The 23020-nt window shown below is 47.5% G+C and overlaps 1 protein-coding gene across 1 annotated transcript in view; it reads right to left on the reverse strand.

The window, feature by feature from the left end:
• The window catches only part of LOC129699142 (uncharacterized), a 285806-nt gene that overhangs the window by 166013 nt on the left and 96773 nt on the right, over positions 1–23020 (reverse strand). The window contains exons 14-15 of the mRNA XM_055638811.1: positions 16064–16174; positions 3391–3501 (exon numbers count right to left, since the gene is read on the reverse strand). Coding sequence (XP_055494786.1) covers positions 3391–3501; positions 16064–16174 — 222 coding nt within the window. The remainder of the gene's footprint in view (positions 1–3390; positions 3502–16063; positions 16175–23020) is intronic.

The following is a 23020-nucleotide window of genomic DNA, read 5'->3' on the forward strand; positions in this document are numbered from 1 at the left end:
AGATAACATGGATCCAATGAGTTAGCCAACTGGATAGAAAATTGGCTTCGTTGAAGGAAGCAGTGGGTAATGGTGGAAGGTTGTTTTTCGCACTGGAAGCCAGCGACTTGTAGTGTGCCTCAGGAATTGATGCTGGACGCATTGAAACATAGAAAATTGGGTGCAGGAGAAGGCCATTCGGCCCTTCAAGCCAGCACCGCCCAGCATTGTGATAATGGCTGATCATCCACCCATTGCCATTTGTCATCTATATTGATGATTTGGATGAGAACGTACAAGGTACGATTAGTTAACTTTACAGTTGACACTAAAGTGGGCGGTTTTGTAAATAGCAAAGATGGTTGTCAATAATTGCAGCAAGATCTTGATCGGTTGGACAGGTGGCTGAGAAATGGTTAATGGAGTTTAATACAGATAGGTGTGAGGTGTTGTATTTTGGGAAATCTAACTAGAACAGGACCTACAAAGTGAATGATAGGGCTCCGGAGAGTATGGTAGAGCAGGGGGATCTAGGAACGCAGCTCCATAGTTCCTTGAAAGTGGTCATGAAGGCTTTTGCCACATTGCCCTTCATAAGCCAGAGTATTGAAGTTAGGAAGTTACAGTACAGTTGTACAACACAATAGGCCACATTTGGAGTATTATGTTTACTTTTGGTCACCCTGTTATAGGAAATATGTTGTTAAGCTGGAAAGGTTGCTGAGAAGATTTACGAGAATGTCAGAAGGACTCAAGGGACTGAATTATAGTTAGAGGCTGTGAAGGCTTGGACTTTATTCCTTGGAACGCATGAGGACGAGTGTTGATCTTGGAGAGGTGCTTAAGATCATGAGAGGAATAGACAGGGTAAATGTACAGAGTCATTCACCCAGAGTAGGGAAAATAAAGAACCAGAGGACATCTAGCCCAGCCTAGCATTGGAGACCCAGCCCGGAGTCGGAGATGTCGCCGATGTTGCCAAACGGAAAGCAGTGACGGATCGCGGCGAAGGAGAACAACCAGCAACCAGCCTGCCCCCACAAGCCCCCCGCCCTCCACAACCACCCCCCCCCCCCACATACCCCCCTCCCATACACACACCCTCACACACCGCCCCCCACTGCATACCCTAACACACCCTCCCCCGCCGCACCCCCGCCACACACCCCCCGCCACACAGCCCCCGCCACACACCCCCCGCCACACACACACCCCCCCGCCACACACACCCCCCCACCACACACACCCCCCCGCCGCACACACCCCCCCGCCACACACACCCCCCCGCCACAAACACCCCCCTGCCACACACACCCCCCCGCCACACACACCCCCCCCACACACACACCCCCCCCCCCGCACCCCCCAACACTCACACCCCCCGCCACACACACCCCTCACCCACACACCCCCCCACACACCCCCCCACACACACACCCCCCCACCACACACCACCCCCCCACACACCCCGCACACACACACCCCCACACACCCCCCGCCACACACACCCCCCCCACACACACCCCCCACACACACACCCCCGCCACACACACCCCCGCCACACACACACCCCCGCCACACACACCCCCGCACACACACACCCCCCACCACACACACCCCACCACACACACCACACACACACACACCCCCCCACACACACCCCCCCCACACACACCCCCCGCCACACACACCCCCCGCCACACACCCCCCGCCACACACACCCCCCGCCACACACCCCCCGCCACACACACCCCCCGCCACACACACACCCCGCCACACACACCCCGCCACACACACCCCCGCACACACACACCCCGCCACACACACCCCCGCCACACACCCCCCGCCACACACCCCCCGCCACACACACACCCCGCCACACACACCCCCCGCCACACACACCCCCGCCACACACACCCCCCGCCACACACACCCCCCCCACACACACCCCCCCGCCACACACACCCCCCTCCACACACACACACACACACTCCCCCTCACCCACACACACACACACCCCCCCCCACACACACCCCCCCGCCACACACCCCCCCGCCACACACACCCCCCCGCCACACACACCCCCCCGCCACACACACACCCCCCCACCACACCCACCCCCCCGCCACATACACCCCCCGCCACACACACCCCCCCGCCACACACACCCCGCCACACACCCCCCGCCACATACACCCCCCCGCCACATACACCCCCCGCCACCACACCCCCCCACACATACACCCCCCCGCCACATACACCCCACGCCACATACACACCCCCCTCCACGCCACATACACCCCCCCGCCACACACACCCCCCGCCACACACACCCCCCGCCACATACACCCCCCGCCACACACACCCCGCCACACACACCCCCCACATACACCCCCCCGCCACATACACCCCCCCGCCCACATACACCCCCCACCACACACCCCCCCCCGCCACATACACCCCCCCGCCACATACACCCCCCCGCCACAACACCCCCCGCCACACACACCCCCCGCCACACACACCACCCCCGCCACACACACCCCCCCACCACACACACCCCCCCACACACACCCCCCCGCCACACACCCCCCGCCACACACACCCCCCGCCACACACACCCCCCCGCCACACACACCCCCCGCCACACACCCCCCCGCACATACACCCCCCGCCACATTCACCCCCCCACCACACACACCCCCCGCCACACACACCCCCCCGCCACACACCCCCCGCCACATACCCCCCTGCCACATACCCCCCCGCTACACAGCCCCCCGCTACACAGACCCCGCTACACACCCCACCTCCCTTCGCACCACCCTCTCCCCTTCTACATCTCCCCATCCATACACACCCCAACACCCCTCCTCCCCTCAGGCCCCTACCCCCACCACATGCCCAACTTCCCTCCACCCTCCCCTCCTCCCCTCCCACATGAAGAGTAGGGAGCTCGGGACGAGGGCAAATGAGCCATGTCTGTGCAGTTAGTGGCTATGGGCGAGTGGTGGAATATTGCGTTGGGGAGTGGGTTGCATTGGGGGACCAGGCCTCCTGTGTGACTGGGACCCCATGGGTCCCACTTAGTCTAGTATGTCATAACATTAGGGACTTCTTTGGGCTCAATGTATAAGCTAAGGGTTCAGTTCTCAGCAACAGTCGTATATAATCACAATTGCAGAATCAACCTTCCCAGCCAATGTTCAAGACCTGTTCATAATGTTCTCGGGGTCCCAAAATTATAAAATCACAGCACAATAAAATAACGTTCCACTGGGCTGCACAAATTACAACAACATCCACTGCCCTAAATCTTCAATGTTTAGATCACAATAATCACTGATCACTTTCTATTAGTTGATAATTTCTCAATTAGGTGTGACCACACTTTAGCACAGCTGTAGTTACCTGACTACCCAAGAAGCGTTTGGAGTCCGCTGCATCTTGTTGCTGCTGCAAATCTGTGTATGAAGTGTGAGTCCGTGGCAAATCCAGACTCCGACGTTTTCCGTCATACATCTGCATGGAGAAATCAGAAAGCAGGATTATTTTAAGCAATGTCACATATATTCCACTACTCTGCTCCACCACATAGGAAATGTCTATGTATTGTGGAAGGTGAAAGCAAAAAAAAAATCACAGCTTCCAGAGTGAGGAAGAATTGTTAAAAGTGAGCAAACCTAAAGAATTATTTTATTTGAATGAATGTGAAAGGCGTGTGGCTGTTTGTTTTATGAATGGAAGGAGGTACCTGTTAATATTGAACCCTACTTTTCATGTTTCTTTTTGTTGTGTGATAATAGTTATTACATGTTTTTGGACACTATCAATCTCCTCGTCATTGAAGAAATCAAAGGAAAATTATTGCAATTAACACACCTAACAAATAAACCTCAGCAATGTGAGCAACTCCTACCTGTTCTGTCAAATGGCCAGTGAGGCACGGCAGCTCTGCTTTTAGCAAGAAGAGAAAAATAAAGACATAAGGAACTGCAGATGTGGCAACCATCCCAGAGTGCTTAAGGAAGTAGCCCCAGAAATAGTGGATGCATTAATGATAATTTCTGGAGATTCTGGAGTAGTTCCTGAGGATTGGAGGGTAGCTAATGTAACCCAAATTTTTATAAAGGGAGGGAGAGAGAAAACGGGGAATTACAGACCAATTAGTCTAACATCGGTAGTGGGGAAAATGCTAGAGTCAGTTATTAAAGATGGGATACAGCACATTTGGAAAGTGGTGAAATCATTGGACAAAGTCAGCATGGATTTATGAAAGGTAAATCATGTCTGACGAATCTTATAGAATTTTTCGAGGATGTTTCTAGTAGAGTGGATAAGGGAGAACCAGTTGATGTTATATCTGGCCTTTCAGAAGGCTTTCGACAAGGTCCCACATTAGAGATTAGTATGAAAACTTAAAGAACACAGTATTGGGGGTTCAGTATTGATGTGGATAGAGAACTGGCTGACAGATAGGAAGCAAAGAGTAGGAGTAAACGGTCCTTTTCAGAATGGCAGGCAGTGACTGGTGGGGTACCGCAAGGCTCAGTGCTGGGACCCCAGCTATTTACAGAATATACTAGACCAAGTGCAGACCCGTTGGGTCTGTTCCCCCAACGTGCGGTTGTGGGGGGGGGGGGAGGCGCCATGCAGCATCACACACTAACTACCCCCTCCCCTCCCGCACTCACACTAATGGAGGGGAGGAGGGAGGGGGGGGAGAGAGAGAGAGAGAGGGGGGGGGGACGAGAGGAGGGAGAGAGAGGGAGAGGAGGAGGAGAGAGAGAGGGGGGGTGATGAGAGGGGGGGGAGAGATGAGGGGCAGGGGAGAGGTGGGGAGCAGGGAGGAGGGGAAAGGAGATGGAGGGGGGAGAGAGAGGGGAGGAGGGAGGGGAGGGGGGGGGAGGAGAGAGGGGGGGAGGGGAGGAAGGGGGAGGGGGGAGGAGGAAGGAGAGGGGGGAGAGAGGAGAGGGGGGGGAGGAGAGGTGGGGAAGAGAGGTAGGGAAGAGGAGAGGGGGGGAGGAGGGGGAGAGAGGGGGGGAGAGGAGGGGGAGGAGGAGGAGGGGGAGAGGGGGGGGGAGGGGGGGGAGGGGGGAGGGGGAGGGGGGGAGGAGGGGGGTTAGGAGGGGGAGGTTGGAGAGGAGGGGGGGAGAGAGAAGGGGGGGAGGAGGGGGGAGAGAGAAGAGGGGGGGAGAGGAGAGGGGGAGAGGATGGGGGGGAGAGGAGGGGGGGAGAGGGGGAGGGGGGGAGGAGGGAGGGGGGGAGAGGAGAGGGAGGGGGGAGGAGAGGAGAGGGGGGGAGAGGAGAGGGGGGCAGATGAGAGAGGAGGAGAGGGAGGGGGGAGAGGAGATGGAGTAGGGGGGGAGAGGAGAGGGGAGGGAGGGGGGGGGGGGGGGGGGAGAGAGGGAGGGGGGAGAGAGGGTGCCTTTTTACTTCAACCCAAACCCAAACAACCATTTGCAGGCAGTGCTTTTTTACCTCTAACCATATTTTCATTTTCAAACCAAATTAAGGGTACTCACAATGCTGGAGACATTTGTCCGTGTCATTCACAGCTCTGATTGAGGCACACCACTTGCAGAGACTGATTGAGGCACACCACTTCCTGGTTTTATAGTCCCTCCCCTCCCTCCAGCAGGGGCAGCAGAGAGAATGGGGAATGTCGTAAAAAAACGTTAATATCTCTGTCAATTTTCATCGACGGGAAAAAATCCTCGGCGCATATGCGGCGGGGGGGGGGGGGGGGGGGGGGGGGGGGGGGGGCTCGGAGTGAGGTGGTCAAAAATGACGGCCGTAGGTGGCGGCGGCGTACTCTCGGAAACCGCAGCACAGAAAGCCAAACACAGTCAAGAACAGAGTTTTAGTAATATAGATTAATGATTTGGATGAGGGAATTGAATGCAACATCTCCAAGTTTGCGGATCACACGAAGCTGGGGGGCAGTGTTAGCTGTGAGGAGGCTGCTAGGAGGCTGCAAGGTGACTTGGATAGGTTGGGTGAGTGGGAAAATGCATGCAGTAAGTATAATGTGGATAAATGTGAGGTTATCCACTTAGGTGGCAAGAACAGGAAAATAGACTATTATCTGAATGGTGGCCGATTAGAAAAAGGGGAGATGCAACAAGACCTGGGTGTCATGGTACACCAGTCATTGAAAGTAGGCATGCAGGTGCAGCAGGCAGTGGAGAAAGCGAATTGTATGTTAGCATTCATAGCAAAAGGATTTGAGTATAGGAGCAGGGAGGTTCTACCGCAGTTGTACAGAGCCTTGGTGAGACCACACCTGGAGTATTGCGTACAGTTTTGGTCTCCTAATCTGAGGAAAGACATTCTTGCCATAGAGGGAGTACTGAGAAGGTTCACCAGACTGATTGCTGGGATGTCAGGACTTTCATATGAAGAAAGACTGGATAGACTCGGCTTGTACTCGCTAGAATTTAGAAGATTGAGGGGGGATCTTATGGAAGCATACAAAATTCTTAAGGGGAAGGACAGGTCAGATGCAGGAAGATTGTTCCCAATGTTGGGGAAGTCCAGAACAAGAGGTCACAGTTTAAGGATAAGGGGGAAGTCTTTTAGGACTGAGATGAGAATTTTTTTTTCAAACAAAGAGTGGTGAATCAGTGGAATTCTCTGCCACAGAAAGTAGTTGAGGCCAGTTCATTGGCTATGTTTAAGAGGGAGTTAGATGTGGCCCTTGTGGCTAAAGGGATCAGGGGGTTTGGAGAGAAGGCAGGTACAGGATACTGAGTTGGATGATCAGCCATGATCATATTGAATGGCGGTGCAGGCTCGAAAGGCCGAATGGCCTACTACTGCACCTATTTTCTATGTTTCTATGTTTCTCAGCAAGATTCTTTCGGTTTAGGTTTATTATTGTCATGAGTACCGCACAGTGAAAAGGTTTGTTTTGCATGCTATCCAATCACGTCGGATAATACTATGCATAATTACAACCAAGCCAAACTCAAGTTCACCAAGTAGAGTGTAGGGAAAGATACAGTGTAGAATATAGTTCCCAGCAGTTAGTGCAACAGTTCCATAGACAAAGTTGATTGACTGCAATGAGGTAGAGGAGAATCGGTCAGTATCCTGGCTTATGGAAGGATTGTTCAGAAGTCCAATCTAGGGATCTAGGAATACAGGTAACCCTGAAAGTGGAGTCACAGGTAGATAGGGTGGTGAAGAAGGCTTTTGGTACATTGGTCTTCATCAGTCAAGGTATTGAGTATTGAAGTTGGGACTATATGTTACAGTTGTACCAGTCATTGCTGATGCCACATTTGTGGTAATGTTTTCAATTTTGGTCACCCTACAATAGGAAGGATGTCATTAAGATGGAAAGAGTGAATAAAAGATTTACAAGGATGTTATCAGGACCCGAGGGCCTGAGCTGCAGGACGAGGTTGGACAGGCTAGGACTTTATTTCTTGGAACACAGGATGCTAAGGGGGTGACTTTACAGTGATGTATAATACCACAAAGGGAATGAATAGGGTGAATGCATAGTATTTTACCCAAGATTGGGGAATCAAGAACCAGGGGACATAGGTTTAAGGTGAGAGTGGCAAGATTTAATAGTAGCCTGAGGGGCAAGTTTTTCACTCAGAAGTAGTGGGTATATGGAATGAGATGCCAGATGAGGTAGTTTAGGTGGGTACAATAACAGCATTTAAAACAAACAGATATATGGATAGGAACAGTTTAGAGAGATATGGGCCAAACATGTGCATTGCGACTAGTTTATAGGGGGCGTCTTGGCCTGTTTCTATGCTGTATGACCATGACTTTGTCAAAACTGTGCAAATGTATGTATAAATGGCATCCTGATTTAGACATGAAGGTTGGGCCTCTGCTCAAGGAACAGGGTGGAACTAGACACTTAATTAAATATGTTATTAAGTTGGAAAGGGTGCAGAAGAAATTCACCAGGATGTTACCTGTCCATTTGACGAGGTTCCACATGTTAGGCTACTCATGAATGTTAGATAGCATGGGATCCCAATGAGAGTTAGCCAATTGGATACAAAATTGGCTTCGTTGAAGGAAGCAGAAGGTAATGGTGGAAGGTTGTTTTTCGCACTGGAAGCCAGTGACTAGTAGTGTGCCTCAGGGATTGATGCTGGACCCATAGAAACATACAAAATGGGAGCAGGAGGAGGCCATTTGGCCCTTCACAAGCCAGCACCACCATTCATTGTGATCATGGCTGATCATCCACCAATTGCCATTTGTCATCTATATTAATGATTTGGATGAGAACGTACAAGGTACGATTAGTTAACTTTGCAGTTGACACTAAAGTGGGCGGTTTTGTAAATAGCAAAGATGGTTGTCAATAATTGCAGCAGGATCTTGATTGGTTGGACAGGTGGCTGAGGAATGGTTAATGGAGTTTAATACAGATAAGTGTGAGGTGTTGTATTTTGGGAAATCTAACTAGAACAGGACCTACAAAGTGAATGATAGGGCTCCGGAGAGTATGGTAGAGCAGGGGGATCTAGGAACGCAGCTCCATAGTTCCTTGAAAGTGGTCATGAAGGCTTTTGCCACATTGCCCTTCATAAGCCAGAGTATTGAAGTTAGGAATTACATTACAGTTGTACAACACAATAGGCCACATTTGGAGTATTATGTTTACTTTTGGTCACCCTGTTATAGGAAAGATGTTGTTAATCTGGAAATGTTGCTGAGCAGATTTACGAGAATGTCGGAAGGACTCAAGGGCCTGAATTATAGTTAGAGGCTGAGAAGGCTTGGACTTTATTCCTTGGAACACATGAGGACAAGTGCTTAAGATCATGAGAGGAATAGACAGGGTAAATGTACGGAGTTGTTTACCCAGAGTAGGGAAAATCAAGAACCAGAGGACATCGGTTTAAGGTGAGAATGGAAAGATTTATTAAGAACCTAAAGGGCAACTTTTTTTTTTACACAAATGGTGAGAGGTATATAGAAGAAGCCGCCAACAGAGGTAGTTGAGGCAAATTACTATCACAACAATTAAGAAACATTTGGACAGGTGCATGGATCAGAAAGGTTTGGAAGGATAGGTGGGACCAGTGTAGATGTGGCATGTTGGTCAGCATGGGCAGGTTGAGCCGTGGGATCCATTTCCAGGCATGATGACAATATGACTATGCAGGCATGAGTTGTAAGGACAGGTTGGATTAGGCTGGAGTTTTTTTTTCTGTGTGTATGGTGGAGTGGCGAACCTATTGTGTAGATAATCTTGAGAAGCATGGATCAAGTGAACATTAAGTCTTTTCCCCACAATAGACTATTCTAAAACTAGAGGCCAAAGGTTTAAAGGTGATTGGCACGTGTACAGTGAAGATTTAAGAGGAACCTCAGGGGCAATGTCAGGGCGGTCATGGTGGCGCAGCGGTAGAGTTCCTGCCTTACAGCAAATGCAGCGCCGGAGACCAGGGTTCGATCCCGACTACAGGTGCTGTCTGTACGGAGTTTGTATGTTCGCCCCGTGTCCTGCGTGGGTTTTCTCCGAGATCTTCGGTTTCCTCCCACACTCCAAAGACATACAGGTTTGTAGGTTAATTGTCTTGGTAAATGTAAAAAAATTGTCCCGAGTGTGTGTAGGGTAGTGTTAACGTGCGGGGATCGCTGGTCGACGCGGACCTGGTGGGCCGAAGGGCCTGTTTCCGCGCTGTATCTCTAAACTAAACTAAAAAAGTGTTTTCACCAGGAGGTAGTCCTTATTTGAAGTGAGCAGCCAGAGGAAGCTGTAGATGTATATACAATTAAAAAGAGAGGCATAACACAGGCAGACTTAACTCAGAGCTCCTGTGTATTTTGAAGAAACAGCAGCAAAGAGAAGCAGGAAAAAGCACTGATTGGCTCTAGCCCGAGTGGGAGGAGAGTTAGAAGTGAGTCAGAGGGGGAAAACAGTTTAAAACTGAGGAATTTGGTTTGTAAATTGGTAAATTAGGCAATTTATCAGTCAATATAAGCAAGACAGCTCTTAGGGAGCGGCAGTGAGGGAAGTGTGAGTCTTTGGCTCGAGAGTCTTAGAAACATAGAAACATAGAAAATAGGTGCAGGTGTAGGCCATTCGGCCCTTCGAGCCTGCACCGCCATTCAATATGATCATCCAACTCAGTATCCTGTACCTGCCTTCTCTCCATACCCCCTGATCCCTTTAGCCATAAGGGCCACATCTAACTCCCTCTTAAATATAGCCAATGAACTGGCCTCAACTACCTTCTGTGGCAGAGAGTTCCAGAGATTCACCATTCTGTGTGTGAAAAATGTTTTTCTCATCTCGGTCCTAAAAGATTTCCCCATTATCCTTAAACTGTGACTCCTTGTCCTTGACTTCCCCAACACTGGGAACAATCTTCCTGCATCCAGCCTGTCCAACCCCTTAAGAATTTTGTAAGTTTCTATAAGATCCCCCCTCAATCTTCTAAATTATGGCGAGTACAAGCCGAGTCTATCCAGTCTTTCTTCATATGAAAGTCCTGACATCCCATGAATCAGTATGGTGAACCTTCTCTGTACTCCCTCTATGGCAAGAATGTCTTTCCTCAGATTTGGAGACCAAAACCTGTACACAATACTTCAGGTGTGGTCTCACCAATACCCTGTACAACTGCAGTAGAACCTCCCTGCTCCTATACTCAAATCCTTTTGCTATGAATGCTAACATACCATTCGCTTTCTTCACTGCCTGCTGCACCTGTATGCCTACTTTCAATGACTGGTGTACCATGACACTCGGGTCTCGTTGCATCTCCCCTTTTCCTAATCGGCCACCATTTAGAAGAGGAGGGGAGGAGGCTACGCATAGAGCTGGAGAGGACGGAGCGTGGTGAACACATGTCAGGGCAGGTGAGACAGTGTGAGGCTTGCAGAATGTGGGAGCCCAACGACACAGATGGAACCTCTAGCTGCCACAACTGTGGCAAGTGCGTCCAGACTCAGCCCCTAAAGGATTGTGTTGGGACACTAGAGAAGCAGCTGGATGACCTCAGGGCCATCAGGGAAAACGAGAGTTTCCAGGACAGGACCTACAGTGAGGTAGTCACTCCAAGGATACCCCAAGGTGTGTGACGGAAAGAAAGGGTGGAAATCGTGGAGTGCAGAAGACCCAGGTGGCTGTGCCAAATGAAAACAGGAACGCCCTCTTGGGAGCTGTCTGGGGAAACGATGTTTCCAGTCCGAGTGGAGGACACGTAGGTGGCTCCAATCCTAGAGATGGGACTCGACCGGCGAGACCGACATGGGGCAGAGCCCTAGTGGTGGGTGACTCCATCGTCCGAGGAACGGACAGGAGATTCTGTGGCAGCAGACGATATGCGAGGATGGTCTGTTGCCTTCCCGGTGCCAGGGTTCAAGATGTCACAAGCTGAATTCGGAACATCCTCGAGAGAGAAGGTGAACAGCCGGCAGTAATTGTGCAGTAGGCACTAACCACATCGGGAAGAAGAGGAAGGTGGTTCTCCAATATGACTTCAGGGAGTTGGGAAGAAGATTAAAATTTCCGGACTTCTAGGGTGGTTATCTCTGGATTGCTTCCAGTACCTCATGCAAGTGAGGACAGGAACAGGGAGATAGGGGATCTGAATGTGTGGCTGAGGGCTGGAGCAGGGAGCAAGGATTTAGATTTATAGACTACTGGGATCTCTTCTGGGGTAGGGGGTGACCTGTACAAAAGGGACGGGTTCCACCTTAACTGGAGGGGGACCGAAATTCTGGCTGGCAGGTTTGCTAGGACTACAAGTGTGGGTTTAAACTAAATAGTGGGGGGGAGGGAGTATAAAGATGGAGTTGAAGGGGAAGTGGCTACAGGAAAATTTCAAAAGATTCCCGGATTAATGGGAAGGAAAGCTCGAGAATGGACAACAGAGTAAGGTCAGGGCCAATTGCGAGCGGTGCGAGGGGGGATGTGAATACGGAAGGTCAAAGTGCTGTATATGATTGCGCGAAGTATAAGGAATAAAGTGGACGAGCTTGAGACTCAGTTAGAAATTGGCAAGTATGATGTTTTGGGAATTAATGCGACATGGCTGCACGAGGGCCAGGGCTGGGAACTGAATATTTAAGGGTATACCTCCTATCGAAAAGACAGACAGATGGGCAGAGAGGGTGGGGTTGCCCTGTTGGTGAGGAATAAAATTCAGTCCCCTGCAAGGGGTGACATTGAAACAGGAGATGTGGAGTCAGTATGGGGAGAACTAATGAATTGTAAAGGTAAAATGACCCTAATGGGACTAATCTACAGGCCCCCGAACAGTAGCCTGGACATAGGATGCAAGTTGAATCAGGTGTTAAAATTGGCATGTAGCAAAAGTAATGCTGTGGTTGTTATGGAGATTTTAACATGCAGGTAGAGTGGGAAAATCAGGTTGGTACTGAACCCCAAGAAAGGGACTTTGTAGAGTGCCTTTGTGATGGATTCTTTGAACAGCTTATATTGGAGCCTACCAGGGAGAAGGCAATTCTGGATTTAGTGTTATGCAATGAACCGGATTTGGTAAAGGTCCTCGAGGTTAATGAGCCATTAGGAGGCAGTGACCATAACATGGTCAGGTTTAATCTACAATTGGAGAGGGAGAAGAGTAGATCGGAGGTGTCAGTGTTGCAGTCGAATAAAGGGGACTATGGGGCCATGAGGGAAGAGCTGGCCAAAGTTGACTGGAAGGATACACTAGCAGGGATGCCAGTGGAACAAAAATGGGCGGTGTTTCTAGGAATAATACAGAAGGTGCAGGATCAGTTCATTCCTAGATTCGAAGAGGAGAAAGGGACGATCATGGCTGACAAGGGATGTCAGGGACAGTATAAAAATTAAAGCGAAGAAGTACAACGTAGCAAAGATGAGTGGGAAGCAAAAGGATTGGGTAGTGTTTAAAGCACAACAGAAGATAACTAAAAAGACAATACGGGGAGAAAAGATGAGGCATGAAGGTAAGCTAGCCAAGCATATAAAGCAGGATAGTAAAAGCTTCTTTAGGTATGTGAAGAGGAAAAAATTTGTTAAGACCACAGTTGGACCCTTGAAGACCGAAAAAGGTGAATTTATTATGGGGAACAAGGAAATGTCAGATGAGTTGAACAGGTACTTTGGATCTGTTTTCACTAAGGAGGACACAAACAATCTTCCTGATATAGTAGTGGTCAGAGGATCTGGGGTGACAGAGGAACTGAAGGAAATCCACATTAGGCAGGAAATGGTGTTGGATACACTGATGGGACTGAAGGCTGATGAATCCCCAGGGCCTGATGGTCTGCATCACAGGGTACTTAAGGAAGTGGCTCTGGAAATCGTGGATGCATTGGTGATAATTTTCCAATGTTCTATAGACTCGGGATCAGTTCCTGTGGATTGGAGGGTAGCTAATGTTATCCCACTTTTTAAGAAAGGCGGGAGAGAGAAAACAGGGAATTATAGACCAGTTAGCCTGACATTGGTGGTGAGGAAGATGCTGGAGTCGATTATATAAGATGAGATAGCCGTAACAGATTTGGATAGCAATAACAGGATCGGTCCGAGTTAACATGGATTTACGAAGGGGAAATCATGCTTGACTAATCTTCTGGAATTTTTTGAAGGTGTAACGAGGAAAATCGACAAAGGAAAGCCAGTGGATGTAGTGTACCTGGACTTTCGGAAAGCATTTGATAAGATCTCACATAGGAGATTAGTGGGCAAAATTAGGGCACATTGTCTTGGGGATAGAGTGCTGACATGGATAGAGAAGTGGTTGACAGAAAGGAAACAAGGAGTAGGGATTAACGGGTCCCTTTCAGAATGGCAGGCAGTGACTAGTGGGGTACCGCAAGGCTCGGTGCTGGGACCGCAGCTATTTACAATATACATCAATGATTTAGATGTAGGGATTCAAAGTAACATTAGCAAATTTGCAGATGACAGAAAGCTGGGTGGCAGTGTGAACTGTGAGGAGGATGCTATGAAAATGCAGGGTGACTTGGACAGGTTGGGGGAGTGGGCAGATGCATGGCAGATGAAGTTTAATGCGGATCAATGTGAAGTTATCCACTTTGGTAGCAATAACAGGAAGGCAGATTACTATATAAATGGGGTCAAGTTGGGAAAAGGGGAAGTACAACGGGATCTGTGGGTCCTTGTACATCAGTCTATGAAAGTAATCATGCAGGTACAGCAGGCAGTGAAGAAAGCGAATGGCATGTTGGCCTTCATAACAAGAGGAATCGAATATAGGAGCAAAGAGATCCCTCAGCAGTTGTACAGAGCCCTAGTGAGACCACACCTGGAGTATTGTGTGCAGTTTTGGTCCCCTAATTTGAGGTGCAGTGTAGGTTTATAAGGTTAATTCCCGGGATGGCGGGACTGTCATATGCTGAGAGAATGCAGCAGCTGGGCTTGTACACTCTGGAGTTTAGAAGGATGAGAGGATATCTCATTGAAACATATAAGATTGTTAAGGGCTTGGACACGCTAGAGGCAGGAAACATGTTCCCGATGTTGGGGGAGTCCAGAACCAGGGGCCACAGTTTAAAAATAAGGAGTAAGCCATTTCGAACGGAGACGAGGAAACATTTTTTCTCACAGAGAGTAGTGAGTCTGTGGAATTCTCTGTCTCAGAGGATGGTGGAGCCAGGTTCTCTGGATGCTTTCAAGAGAGAGCTAGATAGGGCTCTTAAAAATAGCGGAGTCAGGGGATTTGGGGAGAAGGCAGGAACAGGTTACTGATTGGGGATGATCAGCCATGATCACATTGAATGGCGGTGCTGGCTTGAAGGGCCGAATAACCTACTCCTGCACCTATTGTCTATTTGTCGACGAGAACAAACTTGGTCCATGAATTTAAAATATAGCCACAAAGAAATTCATAAAGGAAGTCAGAAGAAATATCTTCATGCTGAGAGCAGTTGGAAAAGAGAAGGATATTTCTGTTAAAGAGGGAACTGCAGATGCTGGAGAATCGAAGGTTACACAGAAAAGCTGGAGAAACTCAGCGGGTGCAGCAGCATCTATGGAGCGAAGGAAATAGGCAACGTTTCGGGTCGAAACGTTTCGGGCCGAAACGTTTCGGGTCTGAAGAAGGGTTTCGGCCCGAAACGTTGCCTATTTCCTTCGCTCCATAGATGCTGCTGCACCCGCTGAGTTTCTCCAGCTTTTCTGTGTAACCAGAAGGATATTTCTACTTGCTTGAGCAGTTAAGGCAGAGGATAGATGTATTTTAGGACATTTTCATAGAGTTGGTGGCTCAGTGCCTTAGACCCTGTTCGATTTTGACCTCTGTCTCTGTGATTGTTGTCTGTACAGAGTTTGCATGTTCTCCCTGTGATTGTGCGGTTTTCCTCCCTCCTCCCAAAGGCCTATAGGTCTGTATGTTAATTGGCCTTTGTAAATTGCCCCGAGTGTGTTGGGAGTGGATAATTATTTCTATCCACTTATCCATGCCTGGAGGACTATCAGCTCCCTCGGTCTCACTCTACCTGCAAAGGCCCCCAATGGGAGATAGTACTCTCTCATCTCGTTGCAGTTACTCCAGAAATATTATTTATAAGATTCAAACCCCATGCTCCACACCCAACTCCAATCCTTTATTCTCTGACATCTGGTAGTGTGCAATGCTAGTAACAAACTCCCTTCATTATTGCTGTTGACAGGTTAGTCAAGTTGAATTAACACTCATATGCACAAGTACAGTGATGTAAAAGTAGTGAAAATCTTGCAGCAGCACCACAGGCACATAAGCAGCACAGACAAATTATAGACATAAATTATTCAAGACTGAAAAGAAAAACAACGCAAAAAGTTAAGAAAAACACACTAGTTTGTATCATAGGCAGTGTTCCCACCCAACCCTTTTAATCTACCATTTTTAATTGTAGATGGTGATGCTGATGTTGCTCGATGACCGACAGAAAAAGGCCAAAGTATGTAAAATTATTCAAATTTCTCCTTAAAATTCACACCCAAGTGACAACCCAATGGATGCAAGAAGTCTCAAACACCTGTCCCAATTCACCCAATTTTAAACTGTGCAGATTATTGATCCCTTTCAACCAACTACTCAATTTTCATTGATTCATTCGGATGTGCAGCCAATATCGGCAGTTCCATAGTTACCGGAAAACTAACGGAGGTTCCAGTTTTCTCTGTCTCACTTTCTGAACTCTGATATGTTTCTACAACGGACAGGTCAGAGCTTGGTTCTTCCACAATATTCCATCCATAATTCTGCATGAACAAACAAGAAAGATAGGATTGCTTTGAACAACTCTTAGGTATTTTCCATTTTGTTACCTGCTTTGCTGAGCAAAGCAGATGAATGAGATTTTGGCCATAAACTGCATTATGGAGGTGGAAGCCTGGGTAATTTCAGAGTTGTTTGATTTTCATGACGCCACATTTCCTGGAAAAAGAACATTAACAATGGATCATTTTATTTTATTCCTTTAGCACGATGGGAGGATTGGGCAATGGATGCAACAAGCTTGTTGTTTACATCGGACCAAACTTAATTTTTGATGCTTCAACTTTGATTGTTTCTGAACACTTTCATTGACTTAAATAACAAAAGAATACAGACAGGAACACTAACTCCAGTTTGAATTATATATGTTCCACACCAACATGGTAGACTCTTAATTTGCTTGTTAAATTACCAAATAATGATCTCGTATGCCAAATTGCTCTGATAAAATATAATGAAAAGCACAAATACAAAGACATTTTGTCAAGTTTATCATTAGGTCATAATATCATAAATGATAGGAGCAGAATTAGGCCATTCAGCCCATCAAGTCTACACTGCCATGGCTGATCTATCTCGCCTTCCAAACCCCATTCTCCTGCCCTCTCCCCATAACCCCTGACACATGTACTAATCAACAATCTATCTCTGCCTTAAAAATATCCATTGGCTAGGCCTCCACAGCCTGTTATGGCAACAAATTCCACAGATTCATCACCCTCTGACTAAAGAAATTCCTCATCTCCTTCCTAAAAGAATGTCCTTTAATTCTGAGGCTATGACCTCTAGTCCTACACTCTACCACTCGTAGAAAGATCCTCTCCACAACCGCACTATCCAAGCCTTTCACTACTCTGTAGTTTTCAATTAGGTCCCCCATCATTCTTATCAACGCCAGCGAGTAGATAACCAGTGCCGATAAATGCTCACTCCTGGGTCATTCTTGTAAACCTCCTCTGGACCCTCTCCAGAGCAAGCACATCCTTCCTCAGATATGGTGCCCACAATTGCTCACAATACTCCAAATGCAACTTGACTAGTGCCTTATAGAGCCTCAGCATTACATCAATGTTTTTGCATTCTAGCCCTCTCAAAATAAATGTAAGCATTGCATTTGCTTTCTTTACTACCAATTCAACTTGCAGATTAATTTTTGGGGAATCCTGCGCCAGCGCTCCCAAATCCCTTTGCACCTCCAATTTCTGGATTCTCTACCCCATTTAGAAAATAGTCTACGTCTTTATTCCTACCACCAAAATGTATGAGTCAACACTTTGCTACACTCTATTCTTTCTGCCATTTCTCTGCCCACTCTCCCAACCTGTCCCAGTCCTTAAAGTCATAGAGTCATAGAGTGATACAATGTGGAAACAGGCCCTTCGGCCCAGCTTGCCCACATTCGTCCCACTTATCTGCGCTTGGTCCATGTCCCTCCAAACCTGTCCTATCCACGTACCTGTTTCTTAAATGATGGGATAGTTCCAGCCTCAACTACCTCCTCTGGGCAGCTTGTTCCATACACCCATCACCCTTTGTGTGAAAAAGTTACCCCTCGGAATCCTATTAAATCTTTTACCCTTCACCTTGAACCTATGTCCTCTGGTCCTCGATTCCCCTACTCTGGGCAAGAGATTGTACATCTACCTGATCTATCCTCTCATGCTTTTGTACATCCTTCTGCAGTCCCTGCTTTCTCTACACTACCTGCCCCTCAACCGTTCTTTTGTATCATCCGCAAACTTGGCCACAATGCCTTCAATCCCCTCATCCAAATCATTAATCTACAACGTGAAGAGTAGCGGCCCCAGTAACCAACCCCGCGGAACTCTGGTTGTCACTGGAAATTCATTAAATTCAGACAGTAGAAAAAAACACTAGCCAAGTTGATCTTGCAAAATTTTCCACTGAATATCTGGGGACATGTTTAAATTTGGAGACTTGACATGCAGACCGGTAATGATGGACCTATACTTAGGAAATATTTTTCAACCAATATCCCAACTCTGCCAGTGTTCCTTGGTTCTATCCTATCCCAACCACTAGACTGAACCAGGATAGCAGTACAAGGAAGAGTCCGGACCCAAAACAAACCCGTCACACATGCCTTTCCACAATCTAATGAGACAAGGAAAATTATTTAATTCTCATCACTTGCCTGGTTGGTGCAGCTCACCGAAGAAATTCAAGATACATGCAAGACAATGAAGCATACTTGATTGATACCCCCATCCACTGCCTCACCAACTACCAATGTACTGTGACTGTAGCATGCACCATTGCAACATTTTCTCAATTTACCACCTAGATGCATTAGAACATCGAGCATTTAAGAAAATCCTCAGCTGTAAGATATCCTCCAGATTATACAACACTCTGACCTGAAAATGTTGTTAATTTAAATTCGTACAAAATATAGCAGGAACATAATTTAAAAGATGTTTGGAAAGGTACACAGATGGGAAAGGTTTAGAAGATTATGGGTCAAATGGGACTAAGTGAGGCCAGGCACTTAGTCAGCATGGACGAGTTGGGCCGATGGGTCCTTTTTTTTGCTATATGATTCCCCACAACACTGATCTGCTGTGGTTCAAAGTGTCACTGTCTCAGCCTTGAAGATAATTAATGATTCATCCTTACATAATTCAATACAATATTTATTGTCATTTGAAGGGAGGGAGGGGGCGCTGCACTGCAGCAGCACCTACCTACAGCCTGTCAGTCCCTTCAATTTTATTTTTATTTTTAGTTAGTTTAAAGTTTGTTTTAGGGGGAAACTTTAACTTTTCTATGTGGGGGAGGGGGGCAGGGTAAGGGGGAAACCGTTTCCCAGTCTCATCCTGGCGGGGACGCGACTATTTCTCCTGGTCGCGTCCTCGCCCCCCCACCTCGCAGCCTACCAGCTGGATCGGAGCGGCCTTTCCTGCCGGGAACCGGGAACCGGACCAGGGCTGCAACAGCGGCGGCGCAGCGCTGGAGTCATCATGGAGCGGGAGATGCCTACCTGGGTCGCCGTTTGGAGCTCCGGAGCTTTGGGCCATTGCTCCAACATCGTGGAGCTCTGGTGCGGAGAGTTTCCAACGCAGGCGGCGCTGAACAACGTCGTGTAGTCCTGGGACACCTTGCAGAGGGCCTACAGCAGCAGTCTCCACCCGGCGCGGCCTGCGGACATTGGAAGCCGCCAACTCCGGTAGGAGGGGGCCGACTCTGGTGTCCACGCCGCTGAGGACTTCCCGCAGCCCCGATGTCAGACTTACAACATCTCGGCGAGCTGTCCTGGACATCGGGCCGCCCGTAACTGCAACTGCGGAGGGCTTGGGGAGGCCCTGACCACGAGGAACAGTGGAGGAAGATACTGACTTTGGTGCCTTCCCACACAGTGGGAAACTTTGATTCTGCTGTGTGGGATGTTTTATGTCAAATTCTATAGTGTGTGTTCTTTATACCCTTTCTGGCTTAATCCCTCCCTTCACCACCTCCAGTTTAAATTCCAGTTGGAATATTCTGGAGGACCCAAGAACCAAGAACCTCAGTGAGGCTCAAACTAAACTATGTTTCTACAGCCATACAAACAAAAAACGATTCCTACTAGACACACAACCAATTTAATTCATATAAACATCCATCACAGTGAACCTCCTCCTCACTGTGATGGAAGGCAAAGTCTTTTCTCTCCCCTGCTCTCCATTTTTCTCCCGATGTTGAAGCCCCAGGCGGGTGATGGTAAGTCTCATGGCCATTTTAGGCCGCGCCGGGCGATGTACGGCCCCACTCCAGGCCCAACAGTCTCAGAGTTGGAGACCCCGGCAGGCCTTCAAATGTCCCGCGGCCATTAAAGCCGCGCTGGGCGATGTACGGCCCCGCTCCAAGTCGTTCCAACCCCGTGACACGGGCTGGAGAAGTCGCGTTGCGGGAGCTCCGGAAAGCGGTCTATAACCCGGACCCGCGAGCTCCCGATATCGCAGTCCCCCAGACCTGCGGCTGCAGCTGGAGCCTCCAAGCTCCGGGGTCGGGCTACAGCAGTGAGCCACCACCGCTCCCCACGCTCTGAGGCCGGCCAGCCCCACGATGGTAAGTCTGCAGATCCGCAGGCTCCGTGACTGGAGCCCCCAGGTCGTCCCGCTTGGAGGCCGCTCCATGTGCTAGGCCCCAACGACAACGGAGACATCCGCAAACTTGCCTACATCGGTAATGTATATTATAAATAACTGGGGTACCATCACTGAGCCTTGCGGCACCCCACTAGTCACTGCCTGCCATTCTGGAAAGGAGCTGTTAATTCCTACTCTTTGCTTCCTGTCTGCCAACCCGTTCTCTATCCACGTCAATACCCTACCCTCAATACCATGTGCTCTAATTTTGCATACTAATCTCTTGTGTGGGACCTTGACAAAAGCTTTTTAAAAGTCCAGATACACCACATCCACTGGCTCTCCCTTCCCTAATCTACATGTTATATCCTCAAAAATTCCAGAATAGTCAACCATGATTTCCCCTTCATAAATTCATGCTGAATTTCCCTCATTAGCCATAGTTGAGCCGCTTTCCCTGTTTTATTTTTACACCAGACAGGGATGAACAATTGTTCTAATTCATCCATGCGATCTTTATCATTTGCCAGTCTAGCCTAGCCAATTATCACGTCATACCATCAAAGTTACCTTTCTTTTTCAGGATCCTGATGCTGTTCCCGAAGGGGCTTTGCACAACAAGATCGTTAACTAATCCTTCTTCATTACACAATACCCAGTCTAGGATGGCCTGCCCGCTAGTTCCTCTCCATATTGGCTTAGAAAACCATCCTGTATACACTCCAGGATATCCTCCTCCTCAGTGTTATTACCAATTTGGTTAGCCCAATCTTTGAGATTGACATATGAATATACAGAGAATGCAGGAATATGGATCACATGGAGACAGGAGATAGGTTTCATTTTACATCATGTTCCGCACAGTGCCATAGGGTCTGTTCCTGTACTGCACTCAGGCACGTGCCGTGAGTAATTAGTCAGGGTAGGCATGGCTTTTAAAAATCTTGAAAACCGCACATGCGCAGAATATTCTCACCCTGGCGAGCTGTCAATCGGCTTTTTTTTTAAATCTTGGAAACTGCGTGTTCGCAGATTGTTCTCTTGACTTTTATCAAGTAATTTGTCTTCAATAGGACCAATCTCTTAATAAAGTATTTAAAAACATATAGCCCAATAAATTCTTACCATATTATTTGTACACAAAATCCATTCTTCTATCTTTGTTTGCAGCAAAAATATCCATAACTTTTTCATAGAAATTAGCGGTGGGACTTTGCTCCCTTGTAAAATTTTGAAGTCGCTGTATCTTGCTTCCATATGCTTCAATATATCAACCAATATCAGATCAAATATTCGTGCTCTCTCTTCTTTAATTGGATGTTTTGAATGATATTTTGATTCAGTCAGGTCATTTTCTTTGCAATATTGTTCAAACTTTTCATGTCATCAAAATATTGGCGTAGATCCACAAGCGACTGTATTGTTTCATTGATTCTTTCAATGCAATAAGGAATATCTATCATTTTAGTTTGCAAATTGCTGTAGAGAGTATCAGTTTTAATGAAAATTTCATTATAAACCATGAGAAGAAAGTATGCAGAATCTTTCATTAGCCAAGCATAAAACCCATTGCTCCTCACCACAGTTTCAGCATCCTACAATAAAGGATTGCTGTTAATGCTGTCAAGAAGTTTACAGAGGTCTCCATTATATTGCAAACTAGTTTGGATTTTCTTTGAGTTTGAAGTCCATCTGGTTGGTGCTGCCTTTTGAATGTGTTTCTGCACTATTTCATCAAGAAATTGCGTTCGTTTTGTAGAATGACTAAAAAATGAGGCAAGAGCGTCAATGGTTTTGAAATGGCCGGTACATTCACGTATGAATTTAGCTGACTGAGACAGAACAAGATTCAACTTATGAGCATAGCAGTGGGTAAATAAAGCTGATGGTGCCTTTTCTCTCACTTTAGCTTGAACACCATTTATGTTTGATGCCATTACCATTGCTCCATCGTATGTCTGTGCTACAAATTTCTCAGCACAAGTATATGTGTGTAAGTTATTCAATATGCATTCTGTTACACTAGTAGCAGTTCTGTCCTCAAGTTTGTCAAAGTCTATGAATACTTCTTTAATTTCAGTCCAATATATACTGTAATACTGTAGAGCACTGAGCTGTATTTGAAATATCAGTGGATTCATCATGAATGGGATTTTGCGATCTCCTTTAATATTATTTTCTACAAGTGCCTACTGCTTCAATCATTCTGTATCTTGTTAGAAATGCCAGAAAAAAAACGGATGAACTCTGTAAGTGATGTGCCAATTTTTCATCAAATTTTGCTGTATATTTCAGTAATTCAATATAGTTACGCCAATTTAGCGATTCTTTGTTTTCATTATCACCGCGAAAAGCAAGTTTTTGTCTGATCAAAAAGCAAGTAGTACATATTAACTTTTTTAGTATCTCTCTGTTCCTCTTAACTTTATTATTGTGAATATCAATGCTAAGTTGCATCTGCAAGTCAATCCGTGTAGACCCAAATGTCTTCAATGGTATTTGGCTTTCATAATGCGCAGCGGATCTCTCATGCTTGTTTAAAGCATTAGGCAAATTATTGAAATCAATGTATCCATCTGCCACCCATACAGTTCCACTAGATACAGAAAGTAACAGGCATGGGAAACAAAACCGTCTATTTGTTGAAATACAACCGCATACGTGCTCTTTCCTGTTGTACCAAGCTGTTTTAAATGTTCTAATTATTTTTGTTCCTTTGCGCTGTTGAAATTCTTTAAGTTT

The sequence above is a fragment of the Leucoraja erinacea genome, chromosome 7, assembly GCF_028641065.1.
Source record: "Leucoraja erinacea ecotype New England chromosome 7, Leri_hhj_1, whole genome shotgun sequence".
NCBI classification, from domain to species: Eukaryota; Metazoa; Chordata; class Chondrichthyes; order Rajiformes; family Rajidae; genus Leucoraja; species Leucoraja erinaceus.